The sequence below is a fragment of the Anguilla rostrata genome, chromosome 15, assembly GCF_018555375.3.
Source record: "Anguilla rostrata isolate EN2019 chromosome 15, ASM1855537v3, whole genome shotgun sequence".
Classification (NCBI taxonomy): domain Eukaryota; kingdom Metazoa; phylum Chordata; class Actinopteri; order Anguilliformes; family Anguillidae; genus Anguilla; species Anguilla rostrata.
The window spans coordinates 32,885,957-32,904,842 of NC_057947.1; the positions used below are offsets into that span (position 1 = coordinate 32,885,957).

The following is an 18,886-nucleotide window of genomic DNA, read 5'->3' on the forward strand; positions in this document are numbered from 1 at the left end:
GGTCTGAGTGTGGAGTTCAGGTTCAGGCTCATATGCCCAAAGGGAAATTCAGGTAACAAACTCAAAATAAATAATAATAATAATAATTTTAAAAAAAACAGATAAAACATCTTGGCATGTTAAATTGTGAATCTCAGAGACAAAACTTCCCATCCCACCACTTCCCTCCTCCCCCCTCTAACAGAATTTCACTAATAGAAAGTGCCAGAAAATGCAAAGTAAAATCTCAGTTAGTCCAAAAGATTCATCATACATTCTGACTGCAGCCAGTAGAGAAGATCTACGAAAACCGTTCAGATCTGATCTTATGCTGGAGCAGCCATCCATGCCCATCTCCTACAACACCTACACTGGCTACCATGAACGGGGTGGCTAGGGTCCACCATGATTTATTTTACTTTATAATGCATCAGCTTTAAATAGAGACTAGCTACACATTTTTAAGTGACAACTATAATCCTACTGGCCTGCCTGACCACTCTCTCTAATTTCAGTTGGTCTTTTTTTACACATAGATATAAACTTTGTACAATGGTCCGATAAAAATAATGACAGTAGAGGTCAACATTAAAATCTTTACATTTTCTGAGAAAAGCAGCAAGAAAGAGGGCATTTAAAACTTTGATCATTTCCTAGATGAAATACTCAAAAAGAGTTGACACCCTTCAACTTGTGATGGCAAATGGTGAGAACAGAAATATGAATTTCTTACAAACTAAATATTTCACAACACTGTAATATTTTACAGGACATACGTTACAAAAATGTCCCTGAATAAAATTTATTTTTAGGGGATACCAATAGTCTCAATGCAGGGGGTCAGAGAAATAAAGCAATATGACCAGAAGATGCTAACTAACGAAATATGGACTTCAGCACAAAACTAACTCAGTCTCTCCGATATATTCCTGAAAATGGAAATTGACAGCCTATAACATCCGTGTGTCCAAGGTGATATGCAACAATTTGTGGTTTTTATTTCAGAATCGGATTAATTGAAACTAATTCCTAAGTGCCCATTTCCAAATGTTCGAAAGTTTGCGCAGACTTGGTCCGCTATTTAACCGATTTGATTTTCAAGATACTGCATGTCATGGCAGTTTAAATTAGTTTTATAGTTAATGTTAGCTAACTGTAATGGTTGAAAACGATGGTTAACACACACCACTTGCTTAGCGCTTTGTGCATCGCTAACAATTGGACAGTCGGATAGATACGCAGCTAGATCTAGCTAGATTTACGCACGATTAGCCTAATAAAACTAGCTAAAGTTAAATAAGGTTACCACATCCATTTTATCAGAGTAATTTAATTACATTTAGCTACTTAATCCCCGTCTATAATAATATATTTTCCAAGCTAGTGCTATACCTGACAAGCCAGTTCGAGAATGCAATATCGTACTGCTATTATATTAATATATATATATTGGCCAGCTAGCGTTAACTAGATAAATTACACAGATATTATACAGACAGAACAATCAGAGTAGCTAGCTAAATTAGCTCGGCCCAGACACAGCTAGCCAAATTTTAGCTGCTAACTTGGCTAACGGTTGCTAGCTAGCGCTTACAATATGTTCTTCAGTTAACGTTGGGTATTCACATGACGTAGACATACACACAAAATATAAGCCAAAATAAACACTACACCGGTAACATAAGTCAAAACTAGCATTTTCCTTAAGAAAAAGTATGGTGGTTAGCTAGCTAGCTTCTTCGTTAGTTAGCTAGAAGGCTAGCCAAAATCTAGCAAACCTGAGAACGAACACACCAAGCCCACACAATGCCAAATGAGATTATGGCAGGCCTTCACATGTTCAGACATTAGCCATCAAGCTTGCCACATAGCGTTTTCATGTAAAACATTCCCTTAAAATGAACAAAACAGAATAGTTACAGTGAGGTAAACCAGTATACTATTGTTTAAAATACAGAGAATCGTAGCTTAAAAACACTGCAATTCAGGAAAATCGCACATGTATTTACAGTATAGTTAGCACCTAGCTAAGCTAGCTATAATTAATGTTAGGCCTTGGTCAACATTGCATTTGGATCTGCTTGTCTTACAGTAGCTAGCTGGCTAGCTAGCTAGTGTACGCAAATAATTCGTAGATCTTTTCAAACACATCGCACGAATAACAGCAATAAAACGTAAAAAATATCCTTACCGGTGCGTAAGGGTGTCAATTTTCTGTAATCTAAAATAGAAATGATGCTTTATATATTTATTTTGTTATATAGAGCCTATCAGTAACACTGAGCTTGACGATGAGAGGCAGTGAGTCCGGGACTCGATGAGAGGGGAGGAAGGGCACCAAGAAACATAACTGACAGACACTCTGGCCAATCAAAGCGGACAATCACAGATAAAGACCCATTCCGAGCTCGCTTTAGGTTTAATTGACGACCGACTACATTTAAAGAGGCGGGCTTTAAGCGGTAAATTTTGGTAGAGTTTATAGTGCTCTATAGACGGCAGACAGAAAAAGACGCATAACATTTAGCTGTGTTCCATCATCATATGACTTTACCCAATATAACTGTTGCAGAGAATGCGTATGTTTGTATTTAGGCTTCTGTTTTTAGAAAACGAAATCATTTAGAAAGCCAAATGCTTTCTACTCATAAAGTGAAAACCGATTATTGGCGGTGTGTGCATAGCCATACGGGATTGAGCTACAGCAGTCTATCATGTGCAGTTGGGAGGGCCTGAAGCATTAATTAATTTAATTATTTCTGAGAAGGTAACCGCTTTACACAGAGCAATACATAACTCCGCCGATGAACAAAACAGTCCAAATTCAGAAAATAATGGATGGATGTTTCGGGAGCAACTTTCTCAAAGCAAGTAATGTGACGGGTAAAATGTTTAAGTTAAAAAATAATTGTTCACTGCAGTTTATAAAGAAGTTCTGGTTATTTTAAAACAAAGACATTCTAACAATACAAAAGCAACTGAGGAAAACGGTGGGTGAGGAAAGTCAGTCAATTTTAATATCTATTATTAGATATTAAAATTTAAAGTATTATTGATAAAAGTTTAGCTGGCAGCACTAACTAAATCATTCGACATTTAGTCTCGCTAGTTTTGACAAATTGTCTAGTAAGGTTTACAAAACGTGAGAATCTCATTATAGCATACCACTGTCCAAGTGCTTGGTCAGCTGACAGCCGCATCTTATTGACGTAAAGGCACAAAGTCCAGTGACGTGATCGCGGGAAATGTAAAAAACACGCCTGCTTGTTAAGTTGCAGAAGCAAACGTGACAGTCCTAAGATTATGAATATAGTGGTAAGTGTATCTGACCTTGGTAGCGTCCATTTTCAGCTTTATGCATGTCAGTAATTGAATGTAGCCATAGCCAGGTAGGTAAATATAATCGTTCTCTGGAATGACCGTAGCCCCTTTCACATTATAACAGAACGTGTTATCTGACCTAGCGGCTACGTTAGCGACTCAACTAGCTAGCTGAATGTTTTGGATGCTAACGGTTTAGGGCTGAATTGAAGATGAATGCAACTCAATTAAAAAAAGACTCAAACGCTAGCGTTAGCTAGTTGGTTGTGTAAACTCTGGTTATTAACAAGAGCATTAGCTCGCTAGCTAATATGGTAGCATGGAGAACCATCATTTTGAGGGCACTGCGGAATTAAAATTCATAGTAGACAACTCGCTAGCGATCTAGATACAAACATATCAGAAGGCACTTGGTTACAACACGCAATGTCAGTTGGCAGATATTACTGTAACTTGTTAGCTAGCTCATGTTGTGTTAAGTGTACGTGTACAGCTTGCTACAGTAGATTGTTAGTGAGGTAACATTAATGGCTCCCACACTTGGTTGTAAAGTTTGAATTGCAGTAAGCTGTCGTTACACATCGATAGCTAGATACTGTTGTTGTTTTTGTATTTACAAGTTACTCAGTCCTATCCATTGGTACACTTGGACAACATAGCACGTGGAAAAGTCCTCGAGGGTCATAGTTTACGTTGTGAGAACCAAGTAGGGAAAAGCGGCGGCCCATGTAAATTTAACTTACTGAGTATAAGTTACCATGTAGATCTTATCGACCGCAACTTTTCCCACACAATTACACCTGGTCGTCATAAAGTTAAATTCAGGCTCCGCTGTCTATCTCTAACACGCGCACCTATGCAGTAAGGATAACACTTCAAATATGTCCTGGCTCATGAAACCTTCCGTTTCAATAAATTGGCGAGAAAAGTGAAATGCATTTTTGTTTTGCCCGAAGCCCTCCTACAGGAAAGTGCAAGCGTATGCAGCACATGCCAGCGCCTTCAGAGTCAACGCGGTGATAATTTTGTGCTTCCGTGACTGGCTAGTCAGCTTCTGCCTGGCTTTATTAGCTAAGTGTCATTGTTAGGTGACAAGGGAAGAAGTGAATCTGCCGGCTGCTGCCAGCGGTGACTAAGGTAGCAACTTTAGTCAGGCGGAGCTGGCTGCTTGCATCGCGCTGGAGCGGTGGCTTGTCACATGTCAGAGTGGAGTTTTTACCCTCTTTCTTTTTTTGTGTTTTGTTTTATTTTTTTCTTTACTTATTTATTTATTTTGCTCTTGAATTGATTGTGTCTGCAGACGCAGCCATCGCTGCACAACGCGCGCGAAGACGAAGGTATGAGTTCCGGTTCGGTTGTGGGCCAGCAGGAGGCCGGCCCCGAAAATCTGCAGGACAGCCAGCTGCTTGGCCTTCCGGTGAAACTGCGCCAACGGCTGATGCCGTTCCAGAGGGAGGGGGTCGAATTCGCGCTGGCCAGAAACGGACGGTAGGTCGTCATTTCTGAACGGGAACGGGAACGAGAAGCTGGCATTCGGAGCAATTTTGTCAGCAGTGTGGGATCACGTCACGAAGTTTCACTCGCATACCACATTTAAACACCGGCTCATTTTCTCCCCTGAATGTCATAAAACTGCTGACAGGTTTGATTCTTTCACCACCACCCCCCCTCCCATCCTCCCGTCCTCGCCTTACATCTGGGCTGTCTAAATCCCAGAGCCCCTTTGGCAGTCGAATGGTAAGGGAATCTTCGACTTGTTAATGAACCCCATCTCTATTGGGGTGAAGTTTTTTTTTTTTTTTGGGGAGCAGTGAGGTGAGGGAAAGTCTTCATGAGGGTCTTGCGGTGAGGAAGTCCGTCAATCCAGGGGGACACGGGAACAGCTGCTCCGTTTGGACAGGGTCACCCCGTCCGTTAGTGGGAGAAATTGGCGTGACGCAAACACCGCGGCTGGAATTCGAGCAGGGCTCTCCCTGGAGGCCGGTAAGGCAAGCTGTAAGCAGCCATCGGCAATCTGGGCACACTGCGTTGCGGGTATTGATCGTAGGAGCCTGACGTCATCGGCGTGTTCCGGCCACTATAAATTTAACAGGGTGCACTGGCAAAACTTCAATAATTATCTATTTTTGTCCTGTGTAGATTAGCACAGTCTCCTGTAAATCTCCAAAGACAGTTTAGAGCTAATAAGCATGCTTTGCGAGGATCAGGTAGCGTTCGTTATCTTTCTCAGGACAGGTAACGTCTCTCCGACTGGTCAACGGAGACGGCCTGTTTGGGGTAAGAACCGGCACTAGAATGTCCTAGTTGGGTTAAAGCGCAGTACACTGACCCAGGTCATTCAGAGGTTGTCGGTAGCAGCGATTGACGCTGTTTGTGAGGGAACCGTTCCTGATGCGTGCGCTGGTGCAGCGACAGGGCCAACGTGACGTCCCGCTATTTCTGTGTAGCTGCTGCGTGGGCTGTCTGCAGCAGTCATGGATGGTCCAGACTGCTCCCGCGAAACAGACTTTCCCTGCTGCTGCAATGTGTGGGCAGCCATCTTCCATCCATCCATCATCTATACCCCCACTTATCCTGAGCAGGGTCACGGTGGGTGCTGCGGCCTGTCCCAGCATGCACTGGGCAAGAGGCAGGAATACACCCTGGGCAGGTGTGCAGCCATCTTCTGAAAGGAAAACTCTCTCTGGCTAACAGCAATGGAATTATGCAAAGTAATTATAGGATCTGGAAATGGACGGGGAGGGCTTTAGTTAAGCACAAACTCATACTTTAATTTGCCAATATATCATGTTTAATTGCGACAATGAATCTCAATTTTGGTTCTTAAATCAAACAGTGTGCTTGAATTATTGAGCCTTATTTTAGTCCATATTTTAATCATTCTCTGAAGAGCTGTAATAATGCATAATACATTGAATTTTTATACTTTTCAAAGATTCTTTACAACATTATAGCAAAATGGGGTGGGATAAATAAGAGAAGAGGATGCAAAAAAAAAATCAAACAAAATGGCTGGACTTAAAAAATACAAGAATACTAGATGCATAGGGCAGAGACTATAGACTAAGACTAAAGCTGCGTTTTATTGACTCAAAGTGAATTTCTTTAAATGTAAATTCTTAATAATATATTGTTGGTATACTGCTAAAGGTATGTTTAGATTTTATATGGTTTAGTGCTTCTGGCTCACCTTGGAGGTCATCGGCTATACCGTTTAAATTTTTTATTTATTTTTATGATTATTATAATATTTTTTATGGCAGAGCAATGGACTGACACCATACATATTTCCCCTGATCTACTAATGGCCAGAAAAATCTAAAGCCACCAGTGCCAAGGCTGTTGTTTCTCTGGCTGAAATCAGAAGCATCTGATTTCTGGTCCGCCTGACCTTAAATATACCCCAGATGCGCGAGTGTGTAAACACGGGCTTTTTAAAAAATGTTTTCTTTTTTTTTAATGTGCTTCCGACGTGGGAGGGCTGCGCCATTCCTCTGGTGCTCTCTCTGCACCCGTGATTTATTTGCAAATTGATCGGTAACCCTCCTGGGACGGTGTCTGCCTTTGCGCATCTCCCGGTGAAATTGGGGAGCCGGGTGAGGCCGCTCTTATTTGAAGTGGCTTCAGTCTGCCTAATGGAGCAATCTGTTCCCCATTGAGCGTGCTCTCAAGCTCAACGCCTCTCCGATGCTTTCTGCTGCATTATTCATTTTTTTTTTTTTACATTTTTTGCGTTATCGGTCCCCAGAAACTGTATATTACAGGGTATTCACCTCTGGTTATTTTTTCTTTTCTAATCTATTGCCGCTGGGCCCATTTCTACCTTTTTTTTTAATGCTGGCCTGTATGTGGGAGGGCTTTCTTAGTAAATATCCTTCAGTGTGCTTCAAGAGTTTGAGCGGGCTAATCGGATAAATCAGTTAAGTGGTAGTATTTCTCTTTCTTTTTTAGTGAGTGGTGTTCATCTGAATACCGGCATTATATATTTATTTTCTTTGATCGTGTTAAGTGGCGCATACACCACCCCTCCCCCCCACAGCTGTCCCCCTCACTCTCCCCACCACCTCCACATTTTAAGAAGTCAGAATCATTATCCGACCTGGCGATGCGACGGAACCTTTCGTTTTCAAAGGCACTGATGTCGGAGCGTGTAAGCGGATTTGTTTAAAAATTTAAAAAAAGAAAAAAGGAAGCGTCCCAAGGCAGGGGCTGCGCTGGATGGCCCCCGCTGCCGGTCCCCCCGACTGAATGGGCGCGTGCGTCACGCGCGTCACGGGGAGGACGGGAGGGGCGGAGGACGGGCGGGCGGTGCGGAGACGAAGGGCCTTTTGTTTGCCGCTGGCCCGGGGGGGGCCTGCGCGCGGAGCGGGGCGGGGAGGAAGGCGCTTATCTCTCAGTCAGGCGGCTCCTGCGCTGGGTGAGTGGGAGGCAGCCGGCGCGTCGGGGCCCCGGCGTATTGTGAGCGCGCGGCCCCTCGCTGACTCACCCGCGCCGCCGCCGGTCCGGGGCCCGAAGAACGCGGGGCCGCGCCCACGTCCTCCGCCCACTCCTGCCCCGGCTTTCTTTCCGTCGTACCGCACGGGGTTGGGGGGGGGGAAGAGGATGATAAAAGCCCTGCTCTCCCAGCGCGGTGTGTGTTCTTTAATGCTAAACGCCCCGCCCCGTTTTTACGGTCCCCGAGCCGTTAGCGCTGTCTCCTGATGGAGCTAGCGGAGGCTAACGGCGGCAGCAGCAGCAGCCAGCCGCCTGAGTGGGAGCAGAGAGTCAGTGCAAGCCAGGATTATTGACAGCCATTTTGTGGAGACTTGCCTTTGAAGTAGATGGGGGGGGGGTGTGTGTGTGCGGGGCTGGGGGGGTTGGGGAGATGGAGGAGCCCTGTTACTGTCTGACAGTGGGGGGGGGGGGGGACGTCACATGGCTGTTCCACGCAGGCCTCAAAACAAAGGAGAAATCGGGGCGAAGATGTTGGTGTTGTCAGAAATGTAGGAATTCAGATTTGATGCTTGTCAATGTTGGCCTGTGTGACTGGGGACAGACGCACTGCGGTGTGTGTGCGTGTCTTTTTGTGTGTGTGAACTAGAGGTGAGACATTTTAGAGTAGAGGTGAGACTATTTTCTGTTCATGATGACAAGCAGATTTGTCCATGCGATTACGCAAGTATGTTTTTTATTTATTTATTTATTTATTTATTTATTTATTTATTAATTTTTTTAAAACATTGAAACCATACACACAGACACACAATGTGATGTCAGCTGTTTTTATTAATGCATTTTTGTATATCGGTTATGCCTTGTTGCTTTCAATCGACAAACAAAAAAAAAATCAGCTTTTCCGATGACGTTTTTTTTTTCTCTCTGTCATTAAGAGTGTGCTGATAAGTGCTTGGTTATTTGAGTAAGCGGTGCCCCCCCCGAGGGTGAACCTTGCAGTTTGCATCACGTCGCCTGTGAGACTGGCGTGTTGCACGCGCGAGCCCCTCGGTCAGCTCGCCATCGCCCGTGTGACCGCAGTCTCGATGTCGTGGGACGCGCCTCGTGGCTGATTGGGCTGGGAGTGGGAACGGGAACGGGGTATGACATTTTAAGGCCGCTCTGTAAACCTTTTCAGGAGCACGGCCGCCCTCTTACCTTTTCAAAACCATCGATTTGTCTCCGGCCCGCTGTGATTTCCCCTTTGAGACCGTGTGGAAAGGCCATTACAGAAGAAAGCCCTGCCTATCTTTTCTTGTGCTGTACCTGTGCACATGCAGTGGGCTTGACCCCACACAAAAGCAAGCTAACTGTTCTTAACTGGGACTACTGATTATTCCAGCCCATCGCACCCCTTATTAAACAGTATAAACCCTCTTAAGAGTTTATGATGGTATTAAAGAGTCCATATGCATTCGGTGCTCCAGAGGACAGAGTGTTTTGATTGGTTCAAACCAATTCAATGATTGACAGTTCATTATAGTTTCATCCATAATAGTGTTAATGATGCACCCCCCCCCCCCCCACTCTAGGCGCGCAGTTACATTTTAAAAGGTGCAGTGGTGTTCGACGCTAATGCGTTAATACAGATACAGAAGCAGAAGGAGGGGGAGGGGGGTGTGGGGGGGGCTTGGGGGTGGGGGGGGGGGCACAGCAATTACGAAGAAGCGCCCAAACTCATCCATCATGCAGCAGGGCCACGTGGAACTCCATATGAGTGCTGATGTGATCCCTGCGCGTTGACATAATTACCCGGGTTAATGGGAGGTGTCCCTAACACCTGATTCGAGCGGCGAGTCTCGCACCTGGGGGGGTCAGTAGCGATAGAGGCCTGTAATTAGCACAGCGCTACGCGAGGACGTTTCTACTGAGGCTTCGGTGGCGGTATCAATCCGACGGTGACGTCAAACGTTAAGGTTCTCAGGTGCGTGTGGAAGGCGTGCGACGGCTCGTGTTCTCTAGGTGAGTGCGCGCTAGTGGAGCTTATTGTCCTGCCAGGGGTGGGCGGGGAGAGCGGGGTGGGGTTAGGCTACGACCGGATGTAGTCACTGACCAGTTACCTTTTTGGGGCAAATTAGGAAACTGCTTGAACTAAAATTAGGTTCATAAACTGTTAAGCAAAACTACATTTCAGCCTGAGTTACCTGTTTTTTTTACTTCCTGTATTCTGTATATAATGATTGGTCATTTCCTGTAGGTACAGTAAGTGTATTCACCATAGATATCTCATGAATTGCACGAAAGCCTAGCTTTTCCCCTAATAATAATGATTATGATGATGAGAACAACAACAGCAATAACGACAAGAAAAACAACATTCTAGGGCTGTTGATCAATTGTTAGATATTCAAATTGTAAAAACAAATTACATTTTAGTGTGAAAGTTAAAATTCAAATATGAAAGGGGGGAAAAAAATGTAGCGTGTCTATATTGCAGCTGTGTTTCTTTCAACTTGGGTTGTGTTGAGCCAAAAATAAATATCTCGCATTTTAACGCCTCGTCTGTTGAAAATGAAGGTGCACTTAACATTTCATCCCTGATTCCTTGGTGCGATCGGAACATTCAGACGTCATTTATTTTTGGCCGCTGTTGACAGCCCTGCAATATTCAAACAGAATTTGAACCATAACTGACTAACGGCCTACTGCCCCAGCTGCTCTGGAGAGCTGCTGTTGAACACCGTTATCAAGCGTCCATCTTCCAATGAAACTGCCCTCAAACCAGACCCTGCTGCATATACAATTTTATACTGGGGTACGCTGCTCCAATATTGACCTGTCAGACCCCCCCCCCCCCCCCCCCCCGTGTAATACAGTTCTACCTAAAATAGGGCTACAGATACAAGAAAAGAAGAGTGACCCTTTGTGGATTATTGTGTTATAATCTGCGGCAGGAAAATCCTTCCAGGGAAACGGCACGCAGTCGCCTGCGCATCCGGACTCTCCGGGGGGGTGTCGGAAGATCGGCGTTCTGGAAAAGTTTTCTGTGCCGTCGTTAAGCAACGGCGGAGTGGCTTCCGCTGAGAAACGAGCGAGAGAGCCGTCTGGCGCGAGTCGGCCGCGCGGCGCGGAGAACGGAGTGATTAATGCGAGCGGAGAAACGGCCAGCGCCTGACGGAGCCTCGCCCGGTGTGCCACTGCAGTACGACAGGAGAGAGAGAGAGAGAGAGAACGCCGGCGCAATTAAACAACATCAGCAGCGAGGAGGACATTAATCACATCCATCAAGCAGAGAGAACCCCCCCAAACACACACTTACATACTCACACTCACATACTCACATACTCACACACACACACTCACACACTCACATACTCACACTCACATACTCACATACTCACACACACACACTCACACACTCACATACTCATACTCACATACTCACACACACACACTCACACACTCACATACTCACTCGCAAACACACACTCACATGCACACGCACACACACACACACACTCACAAACACACACTCACATACTCACACACGCACACACACACACTCACAGACACGCACAGACACACACACACACACACACTCTCTCACACACATACACACACACTATATATATATATACACACTCTCTCACACACACACCCTCACACTCACAAACACACACTCACATACTCACATACTCACACACGCACACACACACGCACACACTCACAGACATGCACAGACACACACACACACACACACACTCTCTCACACACATACACACACACTATATATATATATATACACACTCTCTCACACACACACACGCCCTCACACACACACCCTCACACTCACATGCTCTCTCAGGCCACCAAACCAGCCCAACCTCTGTGTTTGGGACAACTTTAAAGGTGGGGGTGAATGAAGCACTGCTGCCCTGTAGAGTAAAATGAAACAGGCCAAGGTTGTAACCCGGGCAACGGGAGTTAATAAAACTGTCAGCTCTGATTTTCCGATCCCTGCCAGAAATGTAATTGCAAAACTGAAAAGGTAGGGAAAAAAAAAACTAATTGTAATGAAGATCTTTGTCGATGTAATTTGTTTGCTGAAGGATTTTGTGAATGACTACGCTTCGGGTGTTGATATTAATTGAAAATGATTTACCTGTCAATGATACGCCCTGATCTGCTGGGGAAAGTTTTCGATTGAGGGTCAGGTCAAGTGTTGCATATAATTGAGTGTTTGACAGCGTATATCCGCCACCAGCTATGTTTATCTGAAGAGCAGTTTCTCTGAACAGCACAGTTCTTGTGCGGATTCTTAACTAGATGCATCATGGGTCTGCTAGAGAGATGAGTTTCCATCTCCTAAAGAAATGGATGCTTCGAGTTACGGAAGCCACCAAACCTCAAATTTCTAGAACTGTAATTAAACGCCCAATTTTTAGCTTTAAGTGCCGATATTATTCATTTCGTAGCCCACTGTGCGATTCCCCTGGATATGTGCAGCCAAATGTGTTTCTTTCTTAATGCAGTAACTGACTTAATTACTGACTATGAATAGACTAGACTGTAAATAAATGTAAAAGGGGAACACAAAAACGCAATAAAAGTCTCAACTTATTACTGACATATTAATGCATTTTATTTTTCAACGTTCCGTTATCTCTAATCTGTAAATCAGACGTGTTCCTCGCGCGGTGCCTTCATCAGCGTGAAATGGACAGAATGTACGGAAAGCGCCGGAACCTTCCGCAGGCTGCGGAGAGGGGCCTGCGGCTGCGTTAATGGGAGGATGGGCGCGGGCTCCTGTGGAGAGCCGTGCCTGGCAGGCAGCTGTCATTGGCTCCCGGTCCCGTGTCTGCAGTTCCTCCTGTTCCCCGGTCCTCCTGCAGTCATTTCAATCCCATTAATTGAGGGGGGCGGGGGGGTGTCCGCCACAGGCGCGGGAAAAGGCACACGTCGTCTCAGTTTTCCCCAAAAAGTGTCATTTTTGCGACTGTGGCAGCATGCCATCAGAGAGCGTCTGCTGCAGTCGAAATGGACACATTTCCGATCAACGGGGTTTTTATATTTGATTATTTACCGATATTATTCCTTTGCCTTACCTATCCTATGGTTTCCATGAATGTGAGTGTGTACTTTGTCTATTAATACACTGTACTCTTTCCTATTGTTGTATACTCTAAATTGTTAATGATTACTGTGGACTAAATAAATGTAACGGGAAGAACTTCTTTTTTTTTCTCCTCTCACATAATCACGTATTTTGCAAAGGAATATTTAAACGTTCTCCTGCGTCCTCGGGACACTTCCTGAAGACAGTGGATATTATTCACAGTTACGTGGCGTCAGTGTGTCTCCCCCGGGGGTTTTGAAAGTTTTCCGTTATTTTAAATTTCACCCACACTCCACTGACAGGTTCCTCTTCTGGGGGTGTCTTGAGCTCGCTTATGGTGCGCACGGAGCGATTCTATTCGACGGCAAACACAATTCTGTAAATCTCGCTTTATTAAAAATGTCTGCAATAAAGCAGACTTGGAACCGACGAAAGTTAAAACCTGATCAAGATCAGATGTTTCTCATTAGTATCTGAAATTATGAGGTTTGGTGTGGGGGGGAAGGGGAAGAAGAAGAAAAAAAAGCAAGAACACACTCGAATATGAGAACAAGATGACATTTACCATTCTGTACTGTTTGGATTCCAAAGTTCAGGAAGGAAATCTCACTCAAGATTGCTTTCTTTCTCTGTCATTTAATTAACCTTAACATGGATTAGAGTTATTTGGCATTAGCCTAACTGAAAGGGAGGAGGTATAGAAGTTATTTCCTTTGTTAAGGAGCTCGCGGGGAAATATTTGCCAATATCTATTCGTGACGCATTAGGGATAATACGCCTTGATATTTAAAGTCAGCGTTGGCTTGCGCCTGTGAGCGGTATGCGAACAGTTTGCCTTTTAACGTGAACCACAACTCAACATCCAACTTTACAGCCTCAGAACAAACTACCATTGCACGGCTGGTGACATCAGTCTTGCAGTGGTAGTTTGTTTTGAAGCTTTGCTCTTTCCTCATATGGTCAGTGAATTGTTCCAGTGGTCTAGAATACATTGATCTGCCACTGGTAAAAGCATACATAAATGTGTAATAATTGATTTGTATAAAGGTCAATAAAACAGTGCTTAACGACTATTGTTTCCCATTAGGAAACAATTCAATTTATATTATTTGAAAACGGAGGATATGTATGATTGCTTTCAAATAGTCAAATGCACATATTTCATTTATGTACAATATATTCTTAATATTTATACATGCATATAGGCTCAGGGCTCCACGCATATATATTTTTTCCAAGGAACACACATGCTCCTAAGTTGGAAAAATTTTGAGGACAGTAACGCATCCCAATTAGTACATGAGCTCCTAAATAATGTGTTTAGTTTGACACACATTATATGCTCCTAAAATGGGAGCACTGTACAGCCCTGTGGCTACATGTTTCCATGGAGATTGTTGCTGTGCAGTTGTTGTTGGTATCGCTCGCTAGCTGCTGACTTAATAGCCATCTTTGCTCCATGAAGATTTTGAATGTATCAATTTTTTGATATATGAATGTACAGATATATGTAAGATCTTACGATACAATTTCACTATCCATACCAAATAATATATTTTGTAAACAAATTCAAAGTATGCATGTTTATACATAGATCTACAAAGCTACATAACTTGTTAGCCAGTTTTAAAAATAAAACTCAAGTATTATGTTTAATTATAAATAATTTAGCAAAATATCAGACTGCAGTATGATAATTCTTTATACAGATATAAACTAATTATTTCAGTTATTTTTGTCTGTATGGTAGGACACTTGAAAGAACACTTGTATAATATATATATAATATACTGTGTGACACATGCATTAAAAATGTATTTTTCTTTTCTTCAGGTGTATGATTGCAGATGAGGTAAGATCATACTAACATGTTATTCATTATTTGTGTGTGAATAATTTAAGTTGTCCAATGTAAAATCATATATAGTTTACTAGCATGCATTGGTTACATTCTGTTAACATGACTTCCCTTGAATAATACGTGAGGAAATGGCTGTAAAAACAGGCTGTTGATTATGTTTTGATAGACTTGTTGATTGATTGGTTGACTGACTGACTGATTTGTGTTATCGCAAATGGGGCTCGGAAAGACAGTCCTGATTGGTTGACTGATTCGTTTTATCTCAGATGGGGCTCGGAGAGACGGTCCTGATTGGTTGACTGATTCGTGTTATCGCAGATGGGGCTTTGATTGGTTGACTGATTTGTGTTGTCACAGATGGGGCTCGTAAAGATGGTCCTGATTGGTTGACTGATGTGTGTTATCACAGATGGGGCTCGGAAAGACGGTCCTGATTGGTTGACTGATTTGTGTTATCGCAGATGGGGCTTTGATTGGTTGACTGATTTGTGTTATCGCAGATGGGGCTCGTAAAGACAGTCCTGATTGGTTGACTGATTCGTGTTATCTCAGATGGGGCTCGGAGAGATGGTCTTGATTGGTTGACTGATTCGTGTTATCACAGATGGGGCTTTGATTGGATGACTGATTTGTGTTGTCACAGATGGGGCTCGTAAAGACGGTCCTGATTGGTTGACTGATTTGTGTTGTCACAGATGGGGCTCGTAAAGACGGTTCTGATTGGTTGACTGATTTGTGTTATCGCAGATGGGGCTTTGATTGGTTGACTGATTTGTGTTATGGCAGAAGGGGCTTTGATTGGTTGATTGATTTGTGTTATCGCAGATGGGGCTCGGAAAGACGGTCCAGGCCATCTCCGTGGCCTACCTGTACCGGAAGGAGTGGCCGCTGCTCATCGTGGTCCCTTCCTCTCTCAAATACCCCTGGATCGAGGAGATGGAGAAGTGGATCCCCGAGCTGAGCCCAGGGGACATTCACCTGGTGGAGAACAAGATGGACGTGTCGTAAGTGTCCCCATTTAAACTGGAGGATTTCACTCCTTCACTTACAGGGTTGATAACATTCTTGGAAAAACAATTCAAATATTTGAAGTTTATTATTATTTTTAAGCTATATTTCCTATTTCCTATAGGTGGTTGCAATGCGAATTTGTAGGTATAAACACATACATTATGAATGTATTTTAATCGGCCTTACCTGACTTCCTTACCTAAGTTTTGTTTCTGAATTGCGTGCAAATGTAGATCTATATGGAAATCTATTCCTGTATATGCTGTAATGCATCTACTGCGTATCATTGTGTAAGCGTATTACCCAGCACTAAAAGTACACTGTGCTGGAATCCGACGTGGTATGGGAGGGATGGTGCGCAGAGAGCTGGGGGTAACGGTTTGCATTGCCTGCGCGTTGGCGTCGAGCTGAATTTCCATCTCAGCGCAGCGCGTGTCATTGCGATTGTCACATCGCCTGACTGGTAAGGATCCCGGAGACGGGAACGCGTCCGTCCTAAACGATGCGGGATCTGTGTGCTCCTGTAAAGGGAGAGTGAAAGGCAGGCAGCGAGTTGAGTGGAGAAGAGACCTCTCTCCCGTCCTCATTCACGTGCCCCTGTCCTCGAATGTTAACGGTTGTGGCCACAAGCTCCCGTCGTCACAAATATAAGCACGACATTAGTATTGAAACCGCTGGCGCAGGAGGCTCATGTGAAATTCATACCCCCCCCCCCCACCATCCCCCCTTTTTCATGCCATTTCCTTTGAGAGACAGAGAGAGAGAGAGAGAGCCCGATCTCTTGTTGTTGTCGTGGGTTGGTAAATTTTTTATGACTCTGAGGCGTGCGGGCCTGTGCGGCGCGGTGTTCGGCTACTTGAGGAAATTGTTTTGTGGGGTCCGGGGGGGCGGGGGGGGGGCGGAAGATAGGGGAGAAACCGGGCGTCTGAGACAAATCCTCAGACACCCCAAAAAAAACTATCTGACACCTCTCTCCTCTCCTCGATGCCTCAGCGATACGAAAGCCAGTCTGGAGGCATCGGAGCCACAGCCCCGGCCTGGGACGTATAACTGCGTAAGAGGGCTTGATGATGTGTACTTACGCCATCCTTCTTCGGTATAATTTCAAGGATGATTCCATGTAATATTACTGTAACGGCGTAAAAAGTACCGCTTCGAGTATCGTGTGGATTTCGGGGTTTGAATCGGGGGACGCGAACTACGCTCGTTTTTGACCGTGGACTAGCTGCCGTCTGAGAAGGGAAATAACCGACAGATCGGTTTTTATAACCGTTTGATGTAGGACACCGCTAATAAAAACACACCACTGCCTGAATCAGCGCAGATCACAGTGCAGATTCAAATATAAAAATAAGCATCGCTATATTTCTTTACAAAAAGATGAGAATGCTTCTTCACTGACTGCACAGGTCTTCAGCGAAGTGGCAAGTTACAGTCTCAGTATAAGGCTCAGAGTGTAAGGCTGAGCGGTCTGCGCTGTCCACACATAGATGGTTATCACAACGTTGTCAGACTTTGATAGAATGGCGCGGAGAGAGGCGGCCGCTTCGCTATGAGCTGTGATGGTTCTTCGCGCAGCAGTACACATTCAGAGTATATTCGGGCTCAGAAAGCGCTAGTGGGTCCCGAAACCCTTTCCGCGCTTACTGGGAGTATGCATTTCACATTCATCTCAGCAGTTAAAATGATGGATTCCGCTCGACCGCTGTCTCCCCGGGGTCTCACTCTAGAGTCGGGTGCTCGTCTGCTCTGATCCCATGGCTGGGAAGTGGGTTATCAGCACAGGTGTCCACATGTGGTGTGCGAATTTGGCCGCGCGTGTTTCGCACTGAACAGTGTTTTCAGTGAGCTTCTCAAAATCATTCGGCATAGCGCTCCGGCCATCTTTTCAACCGACAGTAAAGTAAAGTGAGCGACAACAAGCCCCGCCCACCCCCTCTATTACCCACTCAGAGCCGTAGCCTAGGTAACATACGGTGATCTTTTGTTTTGAACGGTTTGAGAATAAATTTTAAAAAAATAAAGAACTATTTTTGATTATTTAACATTCACCATGTGTTTTCTTGCCACTGACAATCGTTTACATCCCTAGTTTGGATGTGTAAATCGTTCATATAAGACTGTCCACATTATGAAGCGGTCTAGAAGCTGGTGTGTTTCCTGTATAAACTGCCAGTTAAAGGAAAATTAATTGGGTGGAAGCTCTCAGGTGGCTGCTTGCCTTTGATTGGTCCAAATTATTACAGCGTCTAAAGCATTAGTATTTGTTCTAAAGAAAGAATCGCACAAATTGGAGGAGTGTTGTTGTTGCCATAGAAATCTTCCTTCCTCTGAATTTCAGCATCGAATACAGCTGACCTGCTGATCGCTGTCATGGTAACCTTTAGTTTGGATCTCAGTTGCCTGCTGGAATGGATAGCGCAGTAATTTCAGCAGTTCCATACATTATGCCGAGAACTCCATCGCTTGCATTCTTCCACAGCCAGTAAATCCTGCCAAAATGCCTTAAATTACATGTTAACATAACATGACGTAACATAACATAAATGTGAACAAGCCATTCAGCCCAACGATGCTCGCCGTTTTCCTACCACTAAAGGGCACCTTAGTGCTCAACGTTTCCCTACAAATAAACAATGCTGTTTAACCTGTGAGCCTCTAAACATGCAGGGGCACTAATCCTGTGTGGACGTCCCACAGGGGGATCAGCAGCAGTAAGGTCACCGTTTTGGGGTACGGGCTCCTCACCACCGATGCCCAGGTCCTGGTGGACGCCCTCACCAGGCAGAGCTTCCGGGTGGTGGTGGTGGACGAGTCCCACTACCTGAAGTCGAGGAACGCGGCCCGCAGCAGGATCCTGGTGCCCCTGGTCCAGCGGGCGCGGCGGGCGATACTACTGACGGGCACGCCGGCGCTCGGGCGTCCCGAAGAGGTAACGTTCACGCTACGTTAGCATGCCTTTAAAATAAAAAAAATGCTTTAAATGGTAAATGGACTGCATTTATATAGTGCTTTTATCCAAAAACTTGTTTTTCCTTTTTTTGGGTCATTATTACATATCTCATGCTCACTGAAGCTGACATCAACAGCACAGCACAAGTGGAGCGGGCAAATCATACAGTGAGACCAGCAGGGTTTTTAAAATTTTTTTTTATTTGATTAATATTTTTGGCTATTGTAATGAC

General features: G+C 44.5%; 1 protein-coding gene across 1 annotated transcript in view; it reads left to right on the forward strand.

Annotated features, from left to right (window-relative positions):
- Window positions 1–3,293: 3,293 nt before the first annotated feature.
- The window catches only part of zranb3 (zinc finger, RAN-binding domain containing 3), a 64,998-nt gene continuing 49,405 nt past the window's right edge, over window positions 3,294–18,886 (forward strand). Inside the window, exons 1-5 of the mRNA XM_064311633.1 lie at window positions 3,294–3,368; window positions 4,601–4,788; window positions 14,663–14,681; window positions 15,516–15,694; window positions 18,402–18,633. Of these exons, the coding sequence (XP_064167703.1) occupies window positions 3,339–3,368; window positions 4,601–4,788; window positions 14,663–14,681; window positions 15,516–15,694; window positions 18,402–18,633 (648 nt within the window). The 5' untranslated portion in view covers window positions 3,294–3,338. The remainder of the gene's footprint in view (window positions 3,369–4,600; window positions 4,789–14,662; window positions 14,682–15,515; window positions 15,695–18,401; window positions 18,634–18,886) is intronic.